Here is a 17,445-nt window from a genome sequence, read left to right on the forward strand (position 1 = left end):
AATTGTCACAAACAATGTGGTGAATTTTCTACAATTTGAAATGTTCCTGATTTTTAAACAAGATTTGGGGTGAGGGTAAAGAGTACAAGATTGGTTAAGGAAACCAATAGACGATGAGGATAGGAATTGAACTAAAAAAAGCCAAAAAAAGTTAGAATCACTTTGCCTGGAGTTTTACTGCAAGTTCCCAAAAGTCAGGAGAAGACAGAAGTGCAATGTGTGGGCAAATTTGTGAGCAGTGAAAAAAATAACATGGTGGTAATTAGAGATTTCAATGATGTAAAGACAAATGGTGACTACAGCAGAGAGAGGGGTACAGAATGTGTAGAATTCTTTACGATTGCGGCACAGTGGCGCAGCGGTAGAGTTGCTGCCTTAGAGCGCCGGAGACTCGGGTTCAATCCTGACTACAGGTGGTGTCTACGAAGTTTGTACGATCTCTCCATGACCTGCTTGGGTTTTCTCCCACACTCCAAAGATGTACAGGTTTGTAGGTTAATTGACTTCAGTAAAATTGTTCCTAGTGTGTAGGATAGTGTTCGTGTGCTGGTCGGCACGGACACAGAGGGCCAAAGGGCATGATTCTATGCTGTATCTCTAACTAAATTCTGTGAGTGCACTCAAGAACTTTATTTAAAAATCACTCATGCCAGGAGGTGGCGCTGGACATGGTTTTAGGGTTTAAACCTGACAAGTGGAGAGGTTACAACAGGCAGGAATTCAGAGGCAATGATAATAATTACGTGAGATGTAACATAATTACGGAAAAGGACAGAGAGCGATAACTAAACCTAGTTGCAGAATGACATAATGCTGAAATGGAAGCAGCTACTTCAAGGAAAATTAGTGTCACAGCTGCAAGTTCAGAGCCTCAAGTTTCTAAGCGTAAATATCACCAACGACTTGTCCCAGACCAACCACTTTCAAGCTACGGCCAAGAACGCACACAGACTCCTCTCCTTCCTCAGAAGAATAAGGAAGTTTGGCGGGTCTCCAATGACTCTTACCAACTTCGTATGAATTATCCTATCGGGATTATCACAGCTTGGTTTGGCAAAGGCTCTGTCCAAAAGCTCAAGAAAGCACAGTGGTAATGTTGTAGCCTTACAGCGCCAAAGACCAGGGTACAATCCTGACTACGGGTGGTGCCTATATCGAGTTTGTATGTTCTCCTCATGACTTACGTCGGTTTTCTCCGGGTGCTCCGGTTTCCTCCCACACTCCAAAGACGTATAGGTTTGTCGGCCAATTGGCTTGGTAAAATTGTAAATTGTCCCGAGTGTTTTGTAGGATAGTGTTAATGTGCAGGGAATGCTGGTCGGCGCAGACCTGGTGTGCTGAAGGGCCCGTTTCCGCACTGTATCTCTAAACTAAACTAAACTAAATTAAATTGTACATAGTTATGGATGCAGCCTAGTGCATCACACAGACCAGCCTCCCAAACATCAACTCCATCTACACTTCACACTGCCTGGAAAAGCAGCCAACATAACCAAGGATAATTTTCACCCCGGCCATTTCTCCTTCTCCCCTCTCCAGTCAGGCAGAAGATACAAAAGTCTGAAAGCATGTACTACCAGATTGGTGGGTACCTGGAATGCACCGCCAAGGGTGGTGGTGGAGGCAGATTGAATAGCGGCACTTCAGAGCCTTTTAGATAGGCACATGTATATGCAAGAAATGGAGGGATATGGATCACATGCAGGCAGATGAGATTAGTTTACCCTAGCATCATATTCAGCACAAACATTGTAGGCAGAAAAGCCTGTTCCTGTGCTGTACTGTTCTATGTTCAATTGAGAACAGGTTCTTCTCCTCTGCCATCAGGCTACTGAACGATCCTCCTATAGGTTATATAATCCTTCTTCCTGATCTTCCAATCTCTCTCATTGCAGACTTTTTCTCTGCAACTTTAACACTATTATCTTGCAACACTATGTTCTGCACTCTAGTATTTTTATCTTTGCAGTACCTGTTGAATTTGTATATGGCTTGATTGTGCTCTAGTATAAAAACATTGAAAATAGGTGCAGGAGTAGGCCATTCAGTTCTTCAATATAATCATGGCTGATCATCCAAAATCAGTATCCCGTTCCTGCTTTCTCCCCATATCACTTGATTCTGTTATGATTTAATTTGACTGCATAGCATGCAAACAATGTATTTCACTTTATATCGATACACACGACAGTTATCAACAACACCAATACCAAGATGATTTCAAGAAGAACATTGTGAGATTTTAGACCAAACATGTTCTCTATAAATAAAGGGGAGAACATCACATAACTAGACCCCTGCATAACAAAGACATGCTGAATAGAATAAAGCATCTTTGGACACCCTGTGCGTAGGGAAGAGGGTAGGGCCGAAGATGTCTTTGTTGGGTTGCTCCTGGGCCTGGCCAAGCTAGCCATCCGCGACTCACGGCGCCAGGCGGAAGAGGGCTCTGCCCGAGCCAGCTGCCTACCCCTTTTCCGGGGTTACATCTGCGCCCGGGTGGTGTTGGAGAGGGACTACGCGCTGTCCACGGGCACCCTGGAGGATTTCCGGGACCGCTGGGCACCGCGGGGGATTAGATGTATCCTGGATGGGGATTGTAATATAATTGTATAATAGTTTCAATTGGTATATTTGTTTGTATAGTATTCTGGTGGTGGGTTCTGTTTTGGTTTTATTGTATTGTATATATTATTTTAATATTTGAATAAATATTTTTGATTTAAAAAAAATAGAATAAAGCAGGAAGGAAGCAGCATTTTACAAATTTTACAAATGAGTTCATCGTAGCAGGGGCCTCGAGGAGTGTCAAAGGTAGAGCATGAATTTAAAATTAAATTAGGGAGGAAAAGACAATACATAATAAAGAACTTAAGATAAAATCATAGGAAATAGAATAACCTGCTGCATAAATACATAAGAAAAGGATTTGGTGATGATGGAAGCACAGCCATTAGTCTGCTGCCTCAAAGCCCTCAGGGAATGGGTTCAATCCCAACCTCAGCTGCCATCTGTGTACAGTTAACACATTCTCTCCAAAAATGCTTGGGTTTCCTCCCACGTCCCAAAGGCATCCTCTGCGCTTAATTGCCAACTTTAACTTGCCCCTAATGTGGGATAACGGCAAAAAGATTCAATAGACTTAAGAGGGAGTTTTAGGGCATGTGGTGACTGTGCATGAGTTGCAGAAATATATGGGGGAAAGGAGAGGGGCAATGGGACGAATGGCATTGCCTTCCTGGAAACTAGCATGGACCCAATATGCCAAATGGCATCCTACAGCACATTAGAAGACAAGGTAAGAATACGTTATTGCAGAGATTAAAGTGTGTCCTAAATAAATACTGTATTGCCGTCATTACAGAGGAGCAGAACCAGACTGGGATTGACATTAAGGAGGAGGAAGGGGAGCAATATGACATGTTAGAGATGATAACCCGAGAGAGAGGGGCCACAATAAGGAGTCTACCATATTTAAAAATTAGATAACCAGATAAATGCATCTCATATTTGTAAAAGAATCAAGGGGGGAAACAGCAAGGGCTCTGACCGTCATTTTCCACTCCTTTTTGCCCGCTGGCATCATGCCAGAACACTGGAAAACTGCTGATGTAGCAATATAGTATAAAAATGGAGATTATTCAAATCCACATTTTAAAAAAAGGGGCAGCACAGTGGCACGGCGGTAGGGTTGCTGCCTTACAGCGCCAGAGACCCGAGTTCGATCCTGACTACCAGTGCATCTGTACAGGGTTTGGACTTTCTTCCCATTACCTGCGTAGGTTTTCTCCAGGTGCTCCCGTTTCCCCTCACACTCCAAAGATGTGCAGGTTTGTAGGCTAATTGTCATTGGTAAAAACTGTAAATTGTCCTTAGTGCGTTGGGATAGTGCTAGTGAACAGGGTTGTTCGCTGGTCGGTGCGAACTCGGTGGGCCGAAGAGCCGGTTTCTGCGTTGTATCTCTAAAGTTTAAAAAAGTCTAAATACTTTACTGCTGTCCTTATGGAGGAGTGGAATCATACTGGCAATGACATTGAGGAGGAGGAATATGAAATGTTTCAGATAATAACCTGAGAGAGAGAGACCACATTAAGGAGTCTACCATATTTAAAAATTACATAACCAGATAAATGCATCTCATATTTGTAGAAGAATCAAGGGGGGAAACAGCAGGGGCTCCGGCTGTTATTTGCCACTCCTTCTTGCCCGCTGGCATCATGACAGAATACTGGAAAACTACTGATGCAGCAACATCATGTAAAAATGGAGATAAGAGATGGACAGAAACGGCAAAGACAAGGCCGTGTTGGGGAAAATCACTGAAACAATTCTGTTGCACAGAATAAATGAGCATTTAATGACATAATAACCAATGTCAGTCAATACGGATTTGTAAATTGGAGTGAATTTTGTAAGGGTGCAACCAGAAGGGTTGGGTGTCATGGTGGTGCAGCGGTAGCATTGCTGCCTTACAGTGCCAAACACCCGTGTTTGATCCTGACCACTGGTGCTGTCACGGGAGTATGTACGTTCCCTCTGTGACAGCATGGGCTTTCTCCGGGTGCTCCCATTACCTTCTACATGCCTTCTAAATTGTCTCTACTGTGTAGGATAGTGCTAGAGTATGGAGTAATCGCTGGTTGGCGCGGACTCAGTGGGCAGAAGGGCCTGTTTTCACGCTGTATGTCCAAAGTGAAGTAACTGAGGTGGTCCACATGAATGCTAATGAGGAACTTGACAAAGTTCCACATGGCAGATTGGAATGAAAACTGGATCAGATCACGAGCAAAGGCCAATAATTGCCTGGAATTCTAGCGACTGCAAGGCTATGGACAGTGTTAGGTTCCATCCAGTTTGTGACATAAATTAATGATGGTGAATTAAATGTGCAATCGCGATGCAGAAATTTGTCCATGATCGCAAAATTGGGATTGTGGTTGACTGCAAGAAAGAACATTGAAGGTTGCAGGAAGATATATGTGAACTGAATTGTGGGCATGAAGGCAGCAAATGGAACTTAATCCCAGAAAAAGTGAGTGTTGCATTTAGAGGAGGACAAACAAGAAAAGTAAATTCACAAAACAAGACAGTGTGTCAAAAGGTATCAAGGTATAAAGGAATCTTGGAATGCATGTTGAAAGATCTCTGAAGATAGCAGCACTGGTAATAAAGAGAAGAGGTTAAGGTGGCCTACAGAGGACTTGTCTCCATTGGGTGAGGCACAGAATACAAGAACAAGGAGATCAAGCTAGACCTTCAACTGTTCTGCTCATCTGACCAGTTGAACATTGTATTGGTCTAAAGAAGGGTCTCCACCCGAAATGTCACCCATTCCTTCTCTCCAGAGATGCTGCCTGTCCCGCTGAGTTACTCCAGCTTTTTGTGTCTATCTTCTATTCTTATGAATGGTACTCATCGAATGAACCCCCTCTTTCAGAGCTTGGCCCATGGTCTTTTCTGCCAAGGTGATTCAAGAGTTTGCCGAGACACTTCTTAAATTCTGTTCATGACTCTGGTTCCACCACTCTTTCTAACAAAGCATTCCTCCTACTTATCATTCACTAGATGAAAAGGACCCCTCACAGATCCCCTCAATCTCTTCGCCCTCACCCCTACTGCACGTCTAAAAAGAGACCCAGCACTGAGCCCTGGTCTGCCCCTCTACAAATAGCCTGTTAAAAACCTGCCACAACATAACTACTTCAAGCCACTGTTCCACTTTTATGTCCAACTTGACAATTTCTCTTGCATTCCAAGGGAATTCATTTTTCCCATCAGTTTGTCATGAGACTTCTTCAGAAGATGGACACAAAATGCTGGAGTAATTCAGCGGGACAGGCAGCATCTCTGGATAGAAGGAATGGGAGACTTTTCGGGTCGAGACCCTTCCTCAGTATGAAGCCAAGTCTCTACCCAAGGTCCCACGGTAGATTGGTGAGCAAAATTAGAGCACATGGTATTGGGGGTAGGGTGTTGACATGGATAGAGCATTGGTTGGCAGACAGGAAGCAAAGAGCAGGAGTAAACAGGTCCTTTTCAGAATGGCAGGCAGTGGCGAGTGGAGTGCCGCAAGGCTCGGTGTTGGGGCCGCAACTGTTTACCATATATATTAATGATTTGGATGAAGGAATTAGAAGTAACACTTCTAAGCAAGTTTGCGGATGACACAAAGCTGGGTGGCAGTGTGAACTGCGAAGAGGATGTTAGGAGGCTGCAGGGTGACCTGGACAGGTTGAGTGAGTGGGCAGATGCATGGCAGATGCAGTATAATATAGATAAATGTGAGGTTATCCACTTTGGTGGCAAAAACAAGGAGGCAGATTATTATTGTCTTTGGTAAAGAATATAAATTGGCCCGAGTGTGTAGGATAGCGCGAGTGTACGGGGATCGCTGGTCGGCATGGTTTCTGCTCCGTAGCTCTCTAAAAAAACCGCTCTGCACCAATCATTGATCCTTTTTAATGGTGGGAATGTCATATGTTGAAAGACTGGAGCGGCTAGGCTTGTATACTCTGGAATTTAGAAGGATGAGAGGGGATCTTATCGAAACATATAAGATTATTAAGGGGTTGGACACGTTAGAGGCAGGAAACATGTTCCCAATGTTGGGGGAGTCCAGAACCAGGGGCCACAGTTTAAGAATAAGGGGTAGGCCATTTAGAACAGAAATAAGGAAAACTTTTCAGTCAGAGAGTTATAAATCTGTGCAATTCACTGCCTCAGAAGGCAGTGGAGGCCAATTCTCTGAATGCATTCAAGAGAGAGCTAGATAGAGCTCTTAATGATAGCGGAGTCAGGGGGTATGGGGAGAAGGCAGGAGCGGGGCACTGATTGAGAATGATCAGCCGTGATCACATTGAATGGTGTTGCTGGCTTGAAGGGCCGAATGGCCTACTCCTGCACCTATTGTCTATTGTCTATTGTCTTCTCAAGGAAATTCAGCATTCTTGGTGCACCCTCAAAAATATTTCCCTTCCTCAAATCGATGAATATAATGAAAGTAGAGAATGACAGATATTTGTTATATTGGAGTCAAGGTTAATGGGATACAGACAGGAAAATGCAGCCCTGACCATAAATAGATCACCCATGCTCTTATCAAATGGTAGAGAAGGCTCAAGGACCCGTGGCCTACTCCTTTTTTAAGTCACTTCTCAAACATTTCAATCGTCAGGTTCATATAACTTTCGTTCAACAAACTCATGCCGACCATCCTGGTTTGATGCGTTTTTTTAAACAATTTATTCCTATAACATAATCTCCTCTGTGCATTCATTATTAATGTGATTGTACATTATTTAACTTATTAAAATAGGGCTCATTTGGGAAAAGGATGCAAAGGTCCAATGGAATGAGCTGATTTGCCAGGGACTGCATTATATTTTAGCTTTGGTATTATCAGGTGAGTTTACGCGCAATTAAAGTAGATTCACATCTCATCGATATTGCCTTACAGCGCTTGCAGCGCCAGAGACCCCGGTTCAATCCCAACTGTGGGTGCTGTTTGTACGTACTCCACGTGACCGTGTGGGTTTTCTCCAAGATCTTCGGTTTCCTCCCACACTCCAAAGAGGTATAGGTTTGTATAAGAAAATAACTGCAGATGCTGGTACAAATCGATTTATTCACAAAATGCTGGAGTAACTCAGCAGGTCAGGCAGCATCTCGGGAGAGAAGGAATGGGTGACGTTTCGGGTCGAGACCCTTCTTCAGACTGATGTCGGGGGTGGGACAAAGGAAGGATATAGGTGGAGACAGGAAGATAGAGGGAGATCTGGGAAGGAGGAGGGGAAGGGAGGGACAGAGGAGCTATCTGAAGTTGGAGAAGTCAACGTTCATACCACCGGGCCGCAAACTGCCCAGGCGAAATATGAGGTGCTGCTCCTCCAATTTCCGGCGGGCCTCACTATGGCACTGGAGGAGGCCCATGACAGAGAGGTCAGACTGGGAATGGGAGGGGGAGTTGAAGTGCTGGGCCACCGGGAGATCAGTGGCGTTAATGCGGACCGAGCGCAGGTGTTCAGCGAAGCGATCACCGAGCCTGCGCTTGGTTTCGCCGATATAGATGAGTTGACATCTAGAGCAGCGGATGCAATAGATGAGGTTGGAGGAGGTGCAGGTGAACCTCTGTCTCACCTGGAAAGAATGTTTGGGTCCTTTGATGGAGTTGAGGGGGGAGGTAAAGGGACAGGTGTTGCATCTCGTGCGGTTGCAAGGGAAAGTGCCCGGGGTTAGGGTGGTTTGGGTAGGAAGGGACGAGTGGACCAGGGAGTTGCGGAGGGAACGGTCTCTGCGGAATGCAGAGAGGGGAGGGGATGGGAAGATATGGCCAGTGGTGGGGTCCTGTTGTAGGTGACGGAAATGTTGGTGGATGATATGTTGGATCCGCTGGCTGGTGGGGTGGAAGGTGAGAACGAGGGGGATCCTGTCCTTGTTGCGAGTGGGGGGATGGGGAGCAAGAGCGGAGCTGCGGGATGTAGAAGAGACCCTAGTGAGAGCCTCATCTATAATGGAGGAGGGGAAGCCCCGTTTTCTGAAAAACGAGGACATCTCGGAAGCCCTAGTCTGAAACACCTCATCCCGGGCACAGATGCGGCGTAGACGGAGGAATTGGGAGTAGGGGATAGACTTTTTGCAGGGGACCGGGTGGGAAGAAGTGTAGTCCAGATAGCTGTGCGAGTCGGTGGGCTTGTAATAAATGTCCGTCACTAATTTTTCTCCTGTGATGGAGATGGTGAGGTCCAGAAACGGGAGGGAGATGTCAGAGATAGTCCAGGTATATTTAAGGGCAGGATGGAAATTGGAGGTGAAGTGTATAAAGTCAGTGAGTTCTGCATGGGTGCAAGAGGTAGCACCAATGCAGTCGTCGATGTAGCGGAGGTAGAGTTCGGGGATGGGGCCAGTGTACGTCTGGAACAGGGATTGTTCGACGTACCCGACAAAGAGGCAGGCGTAGCTAGGGCCCATGCGAGTGCCCATAGCTACGCCTCTGGTTTGGAGGAAGTGGGAGGAGTCAAAGGAGAAGTTGTTGAGGGTAAGAACCAGCTCTGCTAGGCGGAGGAGAGTGTTGGTCGATGGGGATTGGCTGGTTCTACGGTCGAGGAAGAAACGGAGGGCTTCGAGACCATCCTTGTGGGGGATGGAAGTGTAGAGTGACTGGACATCCATGGTGAAAATGAGGGAGTGGGGGCCTGGGAACCGGAAGTTATCCAGGAGATGGAGAGCGTGTGAGGTGTCTTGGACGTAGGTGGGGAGGGATTTGACCAGGGGGGATAGGATGGAGTCGAGGTAGGTAGAGATAAGTTCGGTGGGGCATGAGCAGGCAGAGACAATGGGTCTGCCGGGACAATTGTGTTTGTGGATTTTGGGTAGGAGGTAGAATCGGGCCGTGCGGGGCTGGGGAACTATGAGATTGGAGGCACTGAGGGGTAGTTCGCCGGAGTTGGTGAGGTCGGTGATGGTGCTGCTGATGAAGGTCTGGTGTTCATCGGTGGGGTCATGGTCCAGGGATAGGTAGGAAGAGGTGTCTGATAGTTGTCGTCTGGCCTCGGTGCGGTAGAGGTCAGCACGCCAGACTACCACAGCCCCTCCCTTGTCAGCGGGTTTAATTATTAAGTCCGGGTTGTTGCGGAGTGAGTTGAGGGCTGCACGTTCAGGAGGGGAGAGGTTAGAGTTAGTCAGGGGGGTGGAAAATTTGAGGCGGCCGATGTCACGCCGGCAGTTTGAAATAAAAAGTTCTAGTGGGGGTAGTAGGCCATACTGGGGGGTAAAAGTGGAGGGGGTCCGTTGGAGACGGGAGAAGGGGTCATCAGTGCGGGGTCGGGACTCCTTACCATGGTAAAAGGCTCGGAGGCGGAGGCGGCGGAAGAAGAGCTCCACGTCATGGCGGACGCAGAACTCGTTGATGTGGGGGCGGAGGGGAACAAAGGTAAGGCCTCTGCTGAGGACAGACCGTTCGGTGTCTGAAAGGGGGAGGTCAGGGGGGATGGTGAACACCCGGCAATGGTGGGGGTTGGGGTCGGATGGAGGCAGGGGGGCAGGTGGAGGGGATGTATGGTGGGGGGGTGGTGGGTTAGCTGGGCAGAGGGGGGCATGAGGACCGATGTGGGGAGTACTGGGGGTGAACTGGCTGGAGGGGGAAGGGGGAGACCCAGTGGAACCCCTGCTGCAGTTACCTGTAGTAGAGGGTGGGCAGTAGGACCCAGCAGTGCTGAGGGGCTCTGCCTGGTGGGGGCTGTGGGCCCAGCGCGGTGTGTGTGGGCCGGGTGGAGCTGCAGCCTGTTGTTGGTCCCGGGGGCCGGGTACAGCGACGGCTGTGACCTGCTGCTGGGCGGTGGAGCGGCGCGGGTCAGCACGGTCGCTGGGGGAGGCCCGCGGGGACCTGGAGTCCGGGTGAGTGACGGTCGGCTCGGTCAGCGGATGGCCGGGGAGGGCGTGGGCGGCGGTGAGGGGGTCGGGAAGGTCGTGGGCGGCAGCGGCGGTGCAGAGGCCTCGCTCGTCGGCGGCAACGGCCCCGGGGAGGCGGTGGAGGTCGGCGGCGGCAGCCTCAGGTGAGCCTCGGCAATCAGCGGCCCCGGGGAGGCGGTGGAGGTCGGCGTCGGCGGCCCAGGGGAGGCGGTGGAGGTCGGCAGCAGCGGCCCAGGGGAGGCGGTGGAGGTCGGCGTCGGCGGCAGCAGCCCCGGGGAGGCGGTGGAGGTCGGCGGCAGCGGCCCCGGGGAGGCGGTGGAGGTCGGCGGCAGCGGCCCCGGGGAGGCGGTGGAGGTCGGCGTCGGCTTAATTGGCTTGGTATAAGTGTAAAATATCCCTAGTGCGTGTAGGATAGTGTTAATGTGCGGGGATCGCTGGTCGGTGCGGAGTCGATGGGCCGAAGGGCCTGTTTCCGCGCTGTATCTCTAAACTGCACTAAACTAAACAAATTCAACTTTGCACAGCTCATCCTCTCCGCATCTTATTGAAGGACTGCTGCCTCGTTCAACAAATGAACCATTTTCATCATACCACAATGATGGGAAAGTCTCCCTCACAAGCATTCACACAAAATGACAAATATATATCTTAATAGCCTTTGTCATTAAGTACTTTTATGCATTTTTGGTTTCCCTTACTGCCCATTTTGTTTTTGATTACATTAGTTCTGGAAAAGTTCCAGTTAACAAACTTGCAAAGAATGTTAGAAGGTTATGACTTACTGCCCATACTGGAGACATAAACCCAAGGATGGCTGCTTGCAATCCGTCTGCCACATAGGGAATGACATTTTCACCTAATTTGGTGTCCCTGAACAGTGCCCTCAAGATATTCAGAGCGTGAACCTGACCAAAAAAAAACAGAGGTATCGAAAAATCACATACAACCAACAAATGCTTTTCACAAAACATAAATGCTTTTTGCAGATAGTCACAAAATGCTGGAGTAACTCAACTCAGTTTCGACCCGAAACGTCACCCATTCCTTCTCTCCAGAAATGCTGCCTGTCCCAGCATTTTGTGTCTATCTTTGATTTAAACCAGCATCTGCAGTTCTTACCTGCACACAATGCTTTTTGCAGCCCTTCTCCACTCACTATTATATGCACTACAATATTCTAATCACACCATTGTAAATTTAATACAAGCAGGGAAGGTGAACAAGAGAGTAACAATAAAAATATTTCAAAGACGTTTCTAAAACTGAGGTAATAACAAAATGGCATATTTTTTTTAGGGGGCACAATGTTCAAACAGTGGCTCATTCAAAATTTGATGATCAGGAAAGCAAACTCAAGGTTGGAATTGCGAAAATAATTATACAGGAATGTTTTTAAGGAATACAAATTATGCTGAAAGCACTTTACGTCTTTTTTTTAAGATATGTGGAGAGTTCATCATAATCCTTGTGTGCTTTTTCAGTGGTAAGAAGGCCCCAAGGGTCAGGCGAGCCACTCACCTTTTGACCAGCTGAAAAAGTCAAGGAATTTCTCAGATTGATCCAGGTGAGTTTCTGGCCAAAGGCAAATTTCCGGGATATTGATGCTGAAGAACTGAGTAACGTAAAAGTTCAAGCAGGAGTGTACCAACTGGCCCTTCAGCTCTACCATTCAATAGAATCATGGATATCATCAGCTTCTCTACCATTTTCCTAACTTCTCCCATATCCCTTTGCATTAACAAATATATCGGTCTCCTTCTTCGATATATGTAATGACACAGCATCTCCACCTTCTGTGACAGAGAATTCCACAGATTAGTTTAGTTTATTGTCACATGTACAGTGAAAAGCTTTTTGTTGCATGTTAACCAGTCAGCAGAAAGACTACACATTACAATTGAGCCATCCACTATGAAAAGTTATAGGATAAAATAAATAATGTACAGTGCAAGATAAAGTCCAGTAAAGGCCAAATAAAGATAGTCCTATGGTCTCCAATGAGGTAGATGGTAGCTCTAGTCGGTGATAGAGTGGTTCAGTTGCCTGATGACAACTGGGAAGAAACTGTTCCTGAATCTGGAGATTCTTGCTTGATAGGAGAGGTGAGAAGAGGGAGTGACTGGGATGAGACTCAGATTTGATTATGCTGGTGGCCTTGCCATGGCAGTGTGAGGTGTAGATGGAGTCAATGGAAGGGAAGTTGTTTTTTGTGATAGTCTGGTCACTATCTCCTGGGTAAAGAAATGTCTCTCGAGTTCCACTCTAAATAGAATTTTCCACATCCTGACACTATGACTCCTGGTCCTCCTCCTTTTATCTGTTTTGTTTAGTCCTGTCCTGTCTAATGAACCTTTGCAGATTCAAGAGACTGCAGATGCTGGAACCTGGAGCAACAATCTGTTGGAGGAACTCAGCAGGTTGAGCCGGTGGAATTGTCGATGTGTCTGCATTCAGAGTATGCAGCCATATCTACATGTCATGTGGAAGAACCAAGACCATATTTTCGAACTGTCATCTTTAGTTTAGTTTAGAGATACAGCGCGGAAACAGCCCCTTTGGACGAAATTCAGTCACCCACAGTCCAACAATAAAAGCACTAAAATAGGCAGATTACACAATAAAGCATTAAAATAGGCAAATTACACAACTCCAAAAACACACAAAAAAAGAAACATCCATCACAGTGAGTCTCCTCCAGTCCTCTCCTCACTGTGATGGAAGGCCACAATGTCTTTTCCCTTCCCCTGCCGTCTTCTCCCGCGGTCAGGCTGTTGTGGTTCCAGGCCGCGCCGGACGGTCCGCAGCGGGCCGACCCAAGCCCCGCGATCCGGGGCGGGCGAACACGCTGCCGCTGTTGCTGCACGTCGGGGCGGTCGAGCCCCCGCCCAGCAGAGAAAAATCCCGCGACCTATTTTAGGCCGCGCCGGACGGTGAAATGTCCACGACCCAAGCCCCGCGATCCGGGGCGGGCGAACACGCTGCCGCTGCCGGAGCTCCCGATGTCGGCATCCACGCGGCCCGAGCCTAAGGCGAGTCGCAGCCGCTCCCGCAGCCTCCGAAGACGGCCGGCTCCGCTGATGGTAAGTCCGATCCGCGGGCTCTGCGAACCAGAGCCCTGGAGGCTGCCAGCTCCAGGAGTTGGGCCGATGGTAGGCCGCAGCAGGAACGGAGACAACACCCAGAAAACAAAGGTCGGGTCTCCGTTCGGAAGGGACACATATTTACAATTTTACAGTTCCCCCCCTCCGCCACACACCCACACATAGTACACAAACACAACATCACATCGACAATTAAGACACAAAAAAACAACAAAACACAAAGACAAATGGACCGCTGGTAAGCCGCAGCTGCTATGGCAGTGCCGCCATTTAACATTATCCTACACACACTGGGGACAATTTACATTTATAGAAAGCCAAGCCGTCTTTGGAGTGTGGAAAGAAACCAAAGATCTTGGAGAAAACCCATGCAGGTCACGAGGAGAACGTATAAACTACGTACAGACAGCACCCGTTGTCGGGAACGAACCCGGGTCTCTGGCGCTGAAAGTGCTCTAAGGCAGACTGTGACAATGATAATGCCAAAACTTATCCAATCAGCACTTGAAAATACTATAGTCTTGAGTTTTGCACTTGCATGTGGCCTTCCATTTCATAGTCGTACAACATGGAAACAGGCCCTTCAGCCCACCGAGTCTATTCCCATCAAACATCCATTTACACTAACCCTACATTAATCCCATTTTATTCTCTCCACATTACCATCAACTCTCCTCAGATTATCCCATTAACGCACATCCTGGGGGTATCTTAATGGACAATTAATCTACCAACCCGCATGTTTTTGAAGTGTGGGAGGAAACGGGAGCATGTGGAGGAAATGCACAGAGACACAGACAACATGTAAGCCCCACACAGATAGTATCGGGGGTCAGGATTGAACCCGGAACACAGCAGTTGAGGGGCAGCAGTTCCACAAGTTGAGCCACTGTGCTGCTCCTTAATTTTGGTGGAGAATGGAAGATTTATGAGGACGTTGCCAGGACTCAAGGGCCTGAGCTACAGAGAAAGCTGAGCAGGCTAGGGGTCTCTATTCCTTGGAGCGCAGGAGGATGAGGGGTAATCTGATAGAGGTGTACAAAATTATGAGGAGTAGACCGGGTAAATGTACCGAGTCTCTTGTCCAGAGTAGGGGAATCGAGAACCAAAGGACACAGGTTTCAGGTGAGGGGGGATAGATTTGATTGGAACCTGAGGGGTAACTTTTTTTTGGTACACAAAGGGTGGTGGGTGTATGGAACAAGCTGCAGGAGGTGGTAGTTGATGCAGGGACTATTGCAACATTTAAGAAACATTTAGACAGATACATGAATATGATAGGTTTAGACAGACATGGGCAAACAGAGGCAGGTGGGAATAGCGTAGATTGGACATGTTGGTCGGTGTGGGCAAATTGGGCCTGTTTCCAAGCTCTATGGTTATGATTCTTGTCCATCTGATGATAATAAAATGTCCATCACCATACAAAACCTGGAAGTAGCAAGATTTTAAATCAGAGTTTTAAATCCCTGTGTTGTAGCCTCACCAAGTTGGCACTTCACGCACCAGATGCTGAAGCTGACCCACGCTCTTCCAAGGACAAGAGCCTCGAGATTTGATGGGTTTGCACTACACTGATAATATATAATTATGCTTTGGAACTGTCATTGTGTTAACGGTGAGTCATGGCAATAATCTTTAGTTAATGACCCAAATTTTCACTGCAGTTTATTTTTGCATTTTGGAAAGATAAAATATGTAATATTAAAAACACAGAGAGAGAGAGAGAGAGAGAGAGAGAGGGAGATAAACAGAGAACATACAAACAGGAAGGGTGTAAGGCTATAATTTAATCGCCTGGCTCAACTGACATCCAGAAACCACTTTGTGTTTCACTTCAATGGTTCACAATGTTATCCATTTCTTTGCAGCAAATTACAGCCTTGTTAACCACTCACTCACAGTCCTCTATGCATAACTTATTATTCATCTTCAATGTATTCAGAGAGTGCCGTGACCACCGAGCAGCTGTGCTCGGTTTCATTGCTCCTGTGCTGGCATAGCCTTGGAGTGTATACCAATGATCACAGGGAATTTACCTTAAAGAAATCTGCACTCTGTAACTTCTCACCCACAATCTGGTCTGCTGTGCTTTATTTCTTCTGAAAGGTCAATCACAAAGCAATAAATTCAGCATCCAGCACTCCCACTCGCCAACCACCCCCCTCCCTCCCCCTCCCCCTCATTCCTCTTCTACCTGTATCCCTCCCTCTGGCTTCACATTTCATTCCATTTCTCTCCTTATCCGATACCCTTTTCATCTCTCGCCTTTGTCCACCCATCTGCCAAGCAAAGCACCTCCAACCTATCACTTGCCAGGCTCTGTCCTGTAACCCATGAAAGACACAAAGTACTGGAGTAACTCAGCGGTCAGGCAGCATCTCTGGAGGAAAGGAACAGGTGACGTTTTGGGTCGGAACTCTTCTTCAGACTAAAAGTAAAAGTTGGGTGGGGAGAAGGAAATAAACTGGAGACGAGTAAAGGCCAGAACAAATTAGGGCTGGCAACAGATGACCAGAGGAATGGTGGAGCCCAAAATGGCCCATTGTTCGCTGGAAAAGGTGATAACAAGAGGGATACCAGAACAGTGGAACAGGTAGGACAACTAAGAGAGAAGGGAGGGAAAGGAATGCAGGAGTTACTTGAAATTAGATAAATCAATTCATACCGCTGGGTTGCAAGCTGCACAAGCAAAGTATGACGTGCTGCCCCTCCAATTTGTGTGTGGCCTCACTCTGACAGTGGAGGAGGCCCAAGTCCGAAAGGTCAGTATGGCAATGGGAAGCGGAGTTAAAATGTTTGCCAACTGGGAGATTGCATAGGCGGACTGAGTGTAAGTGCTCAGCGAAAGGTTCTCCAAGTCTACACTCAGTCTCACCGATATTTCAGACCCATCACTTGCCAAGCTTTGTCCCGGCCCCATCACATTGTTAGCTGTCTCCCCCCCCCCCTCTCACAATCAGTCTGAAGCAGGGTCCTGACCTGAAATATCGCATCTTCATTCCCTCCAAAGATGCTGTCTGAGCCACTGAGTTACTCCACCATTTTGTGTTTTGCTCAATAAATAATAAATCCAGCATCTTTTAAATCCTTCCCCTTCACAATTTGCTTTGATCCAACCAAATTGATGTTACAAGCCAAGAAACCGCATCAATGCCTCTATTTCCTCAAAAGGCTCAGGGAATTCAGCATGTCGTCATTGACTATTACCAATATCTACAGAAAACATTCCATCTAGATGCACCACAGCTTGGCGCAGCAACATGCTCTGCCCAAGATCACACAAATTTGCTGAGTTGTGAACACAGCCCTCTCCATCATAAACCAGCCTCCCCCATCAACTCCATCTGCACTTTGCTCTACCTTGGGAGAGCAGCTGTGTTACAAGGACCACTAACATCCTGGCCCCTCTCTCTTTCCCCCTCTTCCATCGAGTAGAAGATACAAAAGCTTGAAAATGCATACCCGCAGATTTAAGAACAGCTGTTTCCCTGCTGTTATAAGAATGAAAATTACTAACTGGATTTACTGATCTTCACAGTAAGAGGACACACAATAACCAGCAACAGTTTGTGCACTCTAATAATAATCATTAATTAATTAGTGTATTTTAATTCAGCTCCTTTGTACTCAATCACTAAAATAGGTTCCTGAAATTAGATCGTTAACATACATTGTCCAATTAAAAACAAAACTGAAAATGGCTAAATGTACAAATCTCATATGACATTACAGGTCCAACATCTATTTTAAGGCAGTGGATTCTTGATTAGTACAGGTGTCAGGGGCTATGGGGAGCAGGCAGGGGAATGGGGTTAAGAGGAAAAGATAGATCAGCCGTGATTGAATGGCGGAGTAGACTTGACAGGGTGAATGGCATAATTCTGCTCCTCTCACTTATGAATTTGTCAATTGGTGATCCGGTACCTTCTTTAAT

At 47.1% G+C, this 17,445-nt stretch overlaps 1 protein-coding gene across 2 annotated transcripts in view; it reads right to left on the bottom strand.

The window, feature by feature from the left end:
* Nucleotides 1-17,445, bottom strand: part of thada (THADA armadillo repeat containing) — a 335,484-nt gene that overhangs the window by 231,593 nt on the left and 86,446 nt on the right. For both annotated transcript variants that reach the window (XM_078404988.1, XM_078404989.1), the window contains exon 24: nucleotides 11,190-11,312. In XM_078404988.1, the coding sequence (XP_078261114.1) occupies nucleotides 11,190-11,312 (123 nt within the window). The remainder of the gene's footprint in view (nucleotides 1-11,189; nucleotides 11,313-17,445) is intronic.

Source organism: Rhinoraja longicauda, chromosome 9 (genome assembly GCF_053455715.1).
Source record: "Rhinoraja longicauda isolate Sanriku21f chromosome 9, sRhiLon1.1, whole genome shotgun sequence".
Classification (NCBI taxonomy): Eukaryota; Metazoa; Chordata; class Chondrichthyes; order Rajiformes; family Arhynchobatidae; genus Rhinoraja; species Rhinoraja longicauda.